General features: G+C 42.5%; 1 protein-coding gene across 1 annotated transcript in view; it reads right to left on the bottom strand.

The window, feature by feature from the left end:
- Positions 1-9527, bottom strand: part of pcdh17 (protocadherin 17) — a 78205-nt gene extending 68678 nt beyond the window's left edge. Inside the window, exons 1-2 of the mRNA XM_051913064.1 lie at positions 8982-9527; positions 5466-8259 (exon numbers count right to left, since the gene is read on the bottom strand). Of these exons, the coding sequence (XP_051769024.1) occupies positions 5466-7946 (2481 nt within the window). The 5' untranslated portion in view covers positions 7947-8259; positions 8982-9527. The remainder of the gene's footprint in view (positions 1-5465; positions 8260-8981) is intronic.
- Between the last annotated feature and the right edge of the window lie 1353 nt (positions 9528-10880).

The raw sequence follows: 10880 nt of genomic DNA on the forward strand, positions 1-10880 counted from the left end.
AAATCAGCGACCACGTGAAGGAGGAAGGCAGGGGAGGACAGACGGATGGATTTTTTTGTTGTTTCTGGCTTTGCAGGATTGATTTTCATCTCCCGAAGAACTGGGCTAATCTCAATCCTTCTTCTAATCTGTATATAAAGCACTTGAAACCTAAGGCTTCTTCGCAGATGAATAAAAAAACAAAACAAGTGTCTGCTTGTGCAACATAGACGATTCTGCGTCTATCTATCCCAGATGAAGGCATTCTTATGAACAGCATTTTATCCAAAATATGAACACGTTCTCATAAAGATGATTTTAAAAAAAGTGAGGTTTTGTGGTCACACTCTCTGCTGTTAACATGAAGTGCTAAGAGAAATTTCAGACGTTTATCGTGACAGTCTGGTCTTGTCTTCTTCTGTTAAATCTGATGATTTATTAATGAGCGAGTAAATATAGCAGGGGATCGTATGAGTGCGGAATACACACACGCGCAATAAACAGCCACACAAATCACAAGGTAAAGAAATAAAACCCCTGCAACTCTAGAAGGACTACAGCCTGGAGAAATCAAACAAACAAAGGCAGGATTTACTGTAGGGTCTCACGTGCACCGTTTAAGCCTAGCAGACAAGTGCTGTTTAGATTTCCCTCATATACTGGAGAACACATCGATCATATGCGTATATCAAAACCGGCTATCAATAATTCAGTGCAAACACACCATCTGAAAATATGAACAAGACACCAAGGGCAGAAGAAAGAACAAATTTAATACGCAATAGCTGAAGAAGGACAAGCTGGGACAGAAAGAGGAGAAAAACTCTTTTCAAAACTGTCATGAATCATGATTATCTTTCCTCCATCCCTATCTCTCTCTCTCGGTCTTTTGTCTTTAAAGGGGTCCTTGATTATGATTTCACTTTTTAAACTTAAGTTAGTGTGTAACGTTGCTGCTTGAGCATAAACAACATCTGCAAAGTTACGACGCTCAAAGTTCAATGCAAAGGGAGATATTTTCTTTTACAGAAATTGCTTTTTAAGTACTACAACAAACGGCTGGTAGGGACTACAACAAGCTTTTCCCCAGGTTGGTGACATCACAAACCCCAAAATTTACATAAACCCTGCCCCCGAGAACACACAACAAAGGGGGCGAGGCCATGTTGGGCTGCTTTAGAGATGAGGAAGAGTTGTTGTAGCAGAGTGTTGTTACCATGCCGCCATTTTACGCCGGACTGCTTCACAAACGAGGGTCAATTCAATTATGGATTTGTGCAAAAGATTAACATGACGGCACATGCTAGTCGATGAGTTGAATCAACTCCACAGCAACTACATAAATTTATCCACTAACCATTCAGAAACGTCCAGATGCATTCTAAAAGATGTAACTTCTAGTAGCTTTGTTGTTGTTGAGCAACTGAAGCGCGAGCTGTTAAAGCTCCGCTCTCTTCTAGAAAGGGGGCCGGGAGCAGCAGCTCATTTGCATTTAAAGGGATACACACAAAAACAGCGTGTTTTTGTTCACACCCAAATAGGGGCAAATTTGACAAGCTATAATAATTTATCTGTGGGGTATTTTGAGCTGAAACTTTTCAGACACATTCTGGGGACACCAGAGACTTATATTACATCTTGTAAAAGGGGCATTATAGGTCCCCTTTAACTCAGAACCTTTTAAATGCTCTATTTCTTAGGCTTGCTCAAGGATGCTTGAGAAACATTTTATGTATAGACTAAAATGTGGACTCGTCCAACTGAAGTATAGCAGAAATTGCAATTCAATGACAATCGAAAATGTCTCAGGCCAAACTACAATTGAGAAGAGAAGAGAAGGACAAACAACGGGCTGTTACATTCATCAAGGGGAATTGTTATGACTCAATTTGCCAGCACACACATATACACACACACACACACACACACACACTAATACCCCCCTCCCACACTGCACACACACAACGTACCGTATAATGCAGCATGCAAGGACAGAACCATTAGCATGCATGACTGTGCACACACTCCTGCTGTCCCACTGCAAAACACACACACAGCGAGAGAAAGAGAGAGAGAGAGAGAGAGAAGGAGGGCACTAAACAGATTGTCAGACATTGACTCTCTCATGCCTTGCCATTTGACAGTATTTCGCTTCAGTTCCCAAAGCAATACATTTAGAGCTCGTGCAGCAATCTGATTACCTGACAGCCGCTTTTATCGCACAATTTTGCAAAAACAAGTTGACAGAAACCCAATCTCTATGAAACACTGCGACTTCACTGCACGACACAACAAAATTATGCCACAAGCACAACTACAGCCCTCGTACCAAGGCAGTTACTCAACAGCATGATCTGTTGTCATCTATTTTCCACTCCTCTCTTTCTGTTTTAGGTGCATTTAATGGAAAGAAACAGCTCAGACGGACAATCCCTGGAGAGGCTTCACTAATGTCCAGCTGAAAACTCCCTCCAACCGCTGACCTTTACAAGTGGAATGTGTGTCCTCCCCCAGCGCTACATGAATTGCTACTCCTGCCTTACCGGTTTGACCTTAAGTGGCTCATTTGACCTCTTTATTTAGGATAAACAAAAAAAAAAAAAAAAAGACAGATGGAAGCATCAAAAGATTTTCAATTGCATGAAATTTTCACTTCATAAACATCATTTCATAGTCATGCACAGAGAAAAAAAAAACAAATTTGAAAGCGAACACTGCATGTGCATTCAAATCAAGCCTCATTCACTGCTACGTGCTTGCAGTACTCTGAAGGCAGACTGTCGCCACCTAGGGGACACTTTTATAGTCTGGATCACCAACGCTGATGCTCACAGCAGCCGTATCAGCCTCTGGCTCATCCTTACACACATTTCCACTCTCTCAAACTGAGGTAAGTAAACATTATCTTTACCTTAACAGCAAATTAAGCCCAAATAAAGCAAGGAAATTCATTTTCCTGAGTGTGCTTTTTTAAGGATGCAATAAAAAGTCTGACTATATATTTGCTTTTTCTGGCCTCAGGTCTGCTGTTAAGTATGTTTAAGACAGAAGGACGAATATTAAATGCTCTCTAGATGAAAAAAAATAAGAAAATCCCCTGATCTAGGGTTAGAAGGATACCACTGAAGATTTTCTTAAACCTCGCTTCACCATTAAGTAATAGATCCAGACGCCTGTGGTGCAATTAAGTGTTATTACATCCCTTATCCAGGAAACTTTTCTTGGCCAATCAAATTACACCCCTTATTCTGTTGTGTTCTCTGAGAGCAGACAGCCTTGGCGCTGTAATTGACCCTAAACCTCTTTTCATTTCAGACATATTACTTCAACGGCCAGCTGTTCGCAACCTCTGGATCAGCTACTATAAAACACCATTAAGGAGCCCCGGGTCTTACCCTCTTGTTGCCGCTGTTGTCGCCGGGTCTGATGGAAACCATTTAAAATGCCCTTGCACAGCTGTGTGGCAAGCAGTGGGGACTGTGTGGGTTTTTATTTATATATTTATTTATATATCCATTTATTTTCACCTTTCAGGCTACCTCTAGCTCCGATGACAGATGCAGATGACAGCCCCCGAACACATCGATCGACAGGGACTGGAAAGGGAGAGATTTCTAACATTTTTTATAACCTCTCAACTGGGATTCACATTTCTATGGCTCTCTTTTAATCCCACTCTCTCTCTCTGTTCCAGGCCAGGGGAGAGGAGAGCCAGATTGTTTTACGGGCTCAGTAACAGGATAGCAGATCTGCCTCCTGCCACACTTCTGCTGTAAATAATGGAGAGTATATCCTGTACTGTATGGATCTGTGTAAACACAGTATGCACTCTATGTATGTGTTTTGGGGCTTGTTTGTTTTCAGTGACAGAGTGAAGGTAGTGAGAGAGAAGAGCATGTATCTATGCCGTAGTGCCTGCGTCTGCGATTTGATGAGGCATCTGCAGTTATTCTGCTCATTATTAAAGGGCCCAGAATAATGGGCCTCACTCTGAACTTTGACCTGCAGCTGGGACGCGATGAATAGCAACGCACTCACTCGCACAATCATGGACAGACACATGCAGCAGCGAACACACAGATCTAGAGAATGTTAATCACACAAGATACCCATGAAAAACATGCAAAATGCAATTCAAGATGCACTGTTGAGAATTACATGATTTTTACTATCAATACTCGCTCCCACAAATTCATGCTTATTCACAAAATCACCAGCTTCAAATCCCTGAAATCACTGACACATGCAGTATGTGCTTTAATTAGCCACAATGCTAACGTGCTCTAGGGGGTTGTTTACTTGTAACATTTCTGTAGCAATATTGTGGGATGAGTTTTGCGCCAAAGTTAGGCTAAATACTTAATGTTGGAGATTTGTTCAAATCACTAACCCTAAATTTAAGCAATAGCAACATTAGCATGTGATACACATTCAGCAGTTAGCGACAAAAGACGCTAAAAAAGCAAAAGAGAGAGAGCTAAATTAATTTTTTGCCAGCTGTAATCTCAAATGCTGCACAAACACGCGCACCTGATGTACAGAGTTTAAAGAGGTGACTTTAGCTTCATCTGACACGACAGATTTCAAATGACTTTAAACTGGCTTAGCAGCACAGACACACATAAGTTGTCACTGGCTTAACCAAATCGCTCCACACAAAGACGCATTAGCAAGGAATGAGGAAATCTAGGAAAGCTCTTTCTTTCTTTTGGTGAAATGCGCTCTGAATGTCTTTAATAGAGAAAGGATTGTCACAACGTTCTTGAATATGAAGGTGACAAACCTGCTAAGTAAGTAACACATTAAGGGTGTTACAATGCCAAGGCTGAAAATTGAAATGTTAGAGGTCAAGAAAAATTACATTATGTTGTATGAAAACACATTTTTATGTATTTATTTGACCTTGCCTGTAAGCATTAGCAGAAATGAAAAAAAAAGAAGAACATTAATTCTGTCATTGTAAGAGGCAAACAGTAGGAACCTTACGTTCAAAGCGCCACAGGAAACTACATATTGATTGAAGCTCTATTCATTTGCAATATAGTAGCTGGAAAGATATTCTAGGCAAGAGCAGCAAATCATAACGGTATGGCCATTATGAAATAACCTTTAGGGCTAAACCTGTCAGTGCATCAAATCTCTCCGAGTCCACACCAGAGGTAACATCAAAACAATATCTCCAGAACAGAATTATGTTCCATACTCAATTTCCTCTTAACGCATTACCTGAAACAATATGAGCAAAGCTAGATTTCAAAAAACGATAGCAAGGTGCTCTTCGGCATCTGGCGTGGAGTGGAAAGCAACTCGTGTTTCATATTATCACCGGTTGTGATCCCCTTCCTTTCCCCAATATTATGATTCACTCTCTGCTTTGTATGCACACACATCTACTCATCCATTCATGTACTGACCTAGTGAGACAGAGCAGGATGACAGTGGGATGGAGGGTAAGCAGGAAGAAGAATACAAGTTGTCGTTCCTACCTGTATTATTGACATCCTGTTCACTGGCGTCTCGGTTGTGTTCGTAACAGGTCCGGTGAAGCTGGTGTGACAGCCAACGTGCCCTTGAGGAACGCTGAGGTTGTTGGCATTGGGTTTGAGGTACATGACCTCTGACCTTGGAGAGCTGAGGGGGAGACGAGTTTGGTAGTCAAAGTACATGGGCGAGGTGGCCAGAGAGGGACTGCTGACAACGTTCATCACGTTCATGGTGTCCCGTTCCTCCACTTCGCTCTGCACCAGCATGATGTCGTTCTTGTTGATCTTCTTCTTCTTGCCCTTGCCGAGTTGCGGGTGAGTGTACTCAGCGATGCGACAGTTGTATGTGCGGATCTCCTTGTTCTCCCGTTTGCACTTGACTGCGATGGTGATCATGGCTGCAAGGAGCATGATCGAGATTATACTCAGAGTTACTATTAGCGGGAGCGACATGTCCCAGTTGTGGTGTTCCGCATTGATGCGTGGTTCACCCTCCGGTAAGGGACCTGAGTAGGCTTTGACGATAAGCTTCGCCATGGCGGAAAGTGACGGCTTGCCATGGTCAGTGACCTTGATAATGAGTTCCACAACAGGTGCCACCTCCTCCCACAGTGGCTGAGCCGTCCGTACCTCGCCTGTCACCGAATCAATCTCGAATAGGTGTTCCTCATTCCCATCCGAGATCTCGTAGGTGAGCCGACCGCTCTCACCAAAGTCGTTGTCCACCGCTCTCACGGTGGTGATAATGTGTCCGACTCCCACATTCCGAGGTACATGGATCTCAGCAGTGTCATTCTGAAGTAATGGAAGGACAATGACAGGAATGTTATCATTAACATCCAGCACACTCACACGGACAGTGGTGTTGCTCTCCAGGTGAGGGTTTCCAGAATCCTTCGCCTGGACCTTAAAGTCAAAATACTTGGTTTGTTCATAGTTAAAACTCCTCAGGGCATAAATTGCACCATCAGTTGGTTTGATGTTAACATATGTAGTGATAGATTCCTCGCTTACATTAGAGGGAAGGAGGGAATAGGACACAGTACCGTTTTGGCCTAAATCTGGGTCATGGGCCAGAACAGAACCCAGGTATTCCCCTGGGATGTTGTTTTCAGGCACCTGGAGAAGGTAGACCATTTTTGTGAAGCGGGGTGCATTGTCATTTTCATCTAAAATCTTAACAGTGAAAGACTTTGTTGAGTTCAGAGGAGGGTTGCCATTGTCTTTGGCCACAATAGTAATGTTATACTCATCCTTTACCTCCCTGTCCAGAGGTCTGTCAGTCACTACTGTGTAGAAGTTATCATAGTTCTCCTCGAGTTTGAAGGGAACGTTCCCCAAAATCCTACACTGGAGCTGCCCATTGCGGCCTGAGTCTTTGTCTGTGACTCTGACAAGCGCAATCACTGTCCCGGGAGTTGCTGCTTCACTAACCGCCCCCTGACGCACCGCTACGAAACCTATTGACGGCCAGTTGTCATTCCTGTCAAGCACTTTAACAGTGACTTTACAATGGCCAGGAATTGGGTTGGGGCCTTGATCCTTTGCCTGAACATCAATCTCTATAATTGGGTTCTCCTCAAAGTCGATTTTACCCTGAATCTTTATGATGCCCGTTCTGGGGTCTATTGAGAACAACTCTTTGATCCTGTCTGGGACATAACAGCTAAAGGAATAAGTAACCTGCCCATTAATGCCTTCATCAGGATCTGTAGCATTTAAATCTATCAATATCGTGCCTGGGGGCGAATTCTCAGGGACCTCCACTACATATGAGGGCTGTTCAAACACAGGGCTGTTGTCATTGGAATCAGTGACTTTAACATTGATTTGCATTGTGCCTGATTTGGGATATTCCCCTCCATCTGTGGCAGTTATAATTAAAGTGTGATGGCTACGTTCCTCTCGATCTAAGGACCTCTGAACGACCAATTCAGGGAATTTAGTTCCGTCCCCTCTGGATTTGACATCCAAAGAGAATATACTGTAATCATCCCGCGTGATCTGATATGTTTTCAGGCCATTTTCCCTAGTGTCAGGGTCGTAGGCAGCAGCCAAGGGGAAACGTGTGCCTGGGGCTGCATTCTCAGATATGTCAATATCGATCTGATCAGAAGGAAAGCTCGGTGCGTTGTCATTTATGTCCTGTATCTCAACTTTAATCATGCAGATCTCCTTGTCATTGGCAAACACTTCCATGGAGAGCTGGCACTTGGAGTTTTGTCTGCACAGTGTTTCCCTGTCGATCCGCTGCTTAGTGTATAATAGCCCACTTTCAGGATCCACATCAATAAGGTGTGGGGCGGAGTTCTCCAACACCCTGAAGTTGGATTTTTTCCCCTGCTCTCCCAGTTCGAGCTCTGCATCCTTGGCAATGTTTCCAATGACGCCCTGAATTTTCTCCTCAGGTATTGAGTAGTTCAAGTTTTTCAATGTCAGGGCTTGCGCCCATAAAAGTAGGAAAAGGAAAACAGAAAGATGCATCCCTTTCAGTGAGAGTGTCTTAGGTTTTTGATGCGTTTTACGCCTCCGACCTGTTGATCTTCCCAGCAATATCACAATTTATACTTTCAATTACTGAGCACACATGCTGATTCATGATAAAATATGTATAAAGTCATTATGTGGGCTTTTCCTTTAAATGCTCTTCTCTTAGCAGAGCTCCCTTTATCCTGAGTTTTTACAACAAACGGTGAGGCTGTACAGCTAATTTATATTCTGCTGAACGCCCAGGCGCATTGGAGGAATAATCACAATCCAGTTTCCACAAAGAAATAGCCTTTCCCAGCCTCTTCGCCTGTAATGAAAAAAGAAAAAAACATTTCTGTTTCAGATTATTGCATGTAATATTACACTTGATCATTTAAATTCTGACACAATGATTTAAACAAACACCTCGTGTCTCGCTTTTTTCTCTGTACTGTGACCGCGTAATTCTAATGCGTAATTCCTCATTCCCTGGCGAACGACGTGGATGGCATGTCAATCTAACCTTGAGATGCGTCGAGCGCTTTAACACTGAACACAGGTGGATGTTTGTGTTATTCTACTCTCAACATGTAGGCTAAGCAATGCGTCGAGGATGCGCCATGTGGCACGAAGAGCGTTACGCGCATCAAACGCGCAATTATGGATAAAGGTGGTGAGCAAATAAAAACGGACAAATCTCTTTCTGTGTCCCTGCGTCCTGAAACAGCTGCTTAACTGATGCTATAGCCTACCTTGCTGTCTTAAGGCAGTCCCTTGAATGCAAATGCGTTGAAATAAGCCTCTTAACCGGCATAATCCTGCTGTTAAATGCAATTCTTACATAGTCGCATAAAGCAGAGCAAATGAAACACAATCCTAGATGGTTATTTATACTGCGCTTCTTGAATAAATACGAGAAGAAGCTGTTGCATCCTCACTGACACTGTGCGCATCCAGCAGCTCCACTAGCATATATGACATGTCGCCTCATCTTTTTTCAGGATGACACTTTGGAACAGAATGATGATGAGCAAAATCGCACAGACTTACCTGTAGCCTGCTATCCAGTCTAAACACAACCATCACCAAAGACGAGTTACATCCTTCATGCACCTTTCCAATGAGTGAAAAAAACTCCAACTAGACTGTATGGAAAAAGAAAGTGCTCCCCAAAAGTGCGCTTGTAATGTCAATGAGGCTGATTAGGATGCAGTGACTCTCCTGCGCTCAAAGACTCTTGGCTGCAGACGCTTCAGGATAGATATCTTGACCCAGGCGTAAAATGTACATCCACAACCGTTGATATCACCAGCGCGAACAGCCTCTTATACTGCATTGATGCGGGGTGAGACATCCCCGTGATAAATGCGTCCTGGCCCCTCAGGAGGCTATCCGTACAGTCCCTAGTAAAAAAAAAATAACCGAAAAGAGGAAAAACAAGAGAGTCCAAAGTTTAAATGTGGAAATCAACCGAAAGTGTTCTGTCCAATCCGACTGTCACTACAACCAGCTGTCAATAACGGTACGGGAATAAATGCACTGTAGTGTGCCGGTGTCCCTTCTGCCTCCTCTGTGCGTTTCTCTCTCTGACTGTCTCACTCTGTCTCATAGTGCATTAAACATTGTTACTGATCCGCCGCCAACCAATGGATGAAGGAGGAGGAGGTAACGCAGCCAATCAGATTCTCGGAATTCAAATTGTAGGCGGGGCTTTCCAAGAGGTCCTTTATGTGAGTGATGTGGACGCGTTTCTAAGCGCAGACGGGAGTTTATAAAAGACTCTTGTACTTTGAGAGCTACAAGCGGGGTTGGGAATTTTCACGTTAAAGAAACTGTGTGACACTCATGGCGGAATATAATCGCTGTCTGACAGTCTGTTTCCCACCCCACATGGGGTGGTTTTTGCTTTGTTTTATTAATACTAAATGATATCCAGTATAACCTTACTAATATTTAAAAAGAAATATATTCATGGTTTGGTGTTGGTGAAGAGGTACTAAAAATGTTCAAACACACACACACACACACGGTTGTTTTGCTATCTTAGTTTGGACAACATTGCATAGACTTCCATTGATTTTATATCAGGTCAATGATATTTTCTATCGCCTAACCCAACCCCAACTCCCAAACCTACCCATCACAGAAACATGTGCAAAACGCTAGATTTAAATAAAAACATATTTTGGCTGATTTATAAGCCTTTTTAACTAGTCAAATTTCCTCACTAGTGGGTTGTCAAAGTACGTTACAATATAAGTGAGGACATTTGGTCCTCACAAGTATAGTGTACACACACACGCGCGCGCACACAAACACACACACACACACGCACACACAGCTAGATGAATGAACAAATAGAAACTCAAATTTATTTGCCTGTAGGCTATACAAGATCATAGTTTGGTCTTATTCACTGAGTTTTCTAGTATTCACTTGGCAGTTTCATAGTTTGAAGCTGCGTGCCTGTCTTGTTTCTACTTTTTCTCAGAATTTTGGTTCTGGTCTTGTAACTTTAAATTTGGCCTTCAGCTCTAAAGAAGGAAAGAAAAGCAACAGCAAAGGATATTGTTAGAACAGACCAAGAGTTCTGAAGAGTCACTATACGAGTTATCTCAATAAATGTAGGCTATCTGTAATGATTAGGTAGGGGTAAAATTATGATATGAGAGGTAGCATCTATGTGTTTTCTATATGTTTATCAATTATGTCTGGTAGAAAGAGAAACTATAAAACAGTTTATACAATGTTTTTTTTTAGCCAGACAGCCATGTTTTAAATTATTTAGAATACTTTACATAGGTTTGCACACTTCAAAACAGTGAAAATGTTCAAGGTTTTCAGACTAGTCTACACTCAGGAACACAAAATATAAAAAGCAAAGATATAAATGCTTTTAAATGCTATATAAATGCTTTATGGGCTGAGCCAAGCTGTTGAAGGATGAAC

The sequence above is a fragment of the Ctenopharyngodon idella genome, chromosome 11 (genome assembly GCF_019924925.1).
Source record: "Ctenopharyngodon idella isolate HZGC_01 chromosome 11, HZGC01, whole genome shotgun sequence".
NCBI classification, from domain to species: domain Eukaryota; kingdom Metazoa; phylum Chordata; class Actinopteri; order Cypriniformes; family Xenocyprididae; genus Ctenopharyngodon; species Ctenopharyngodon idella.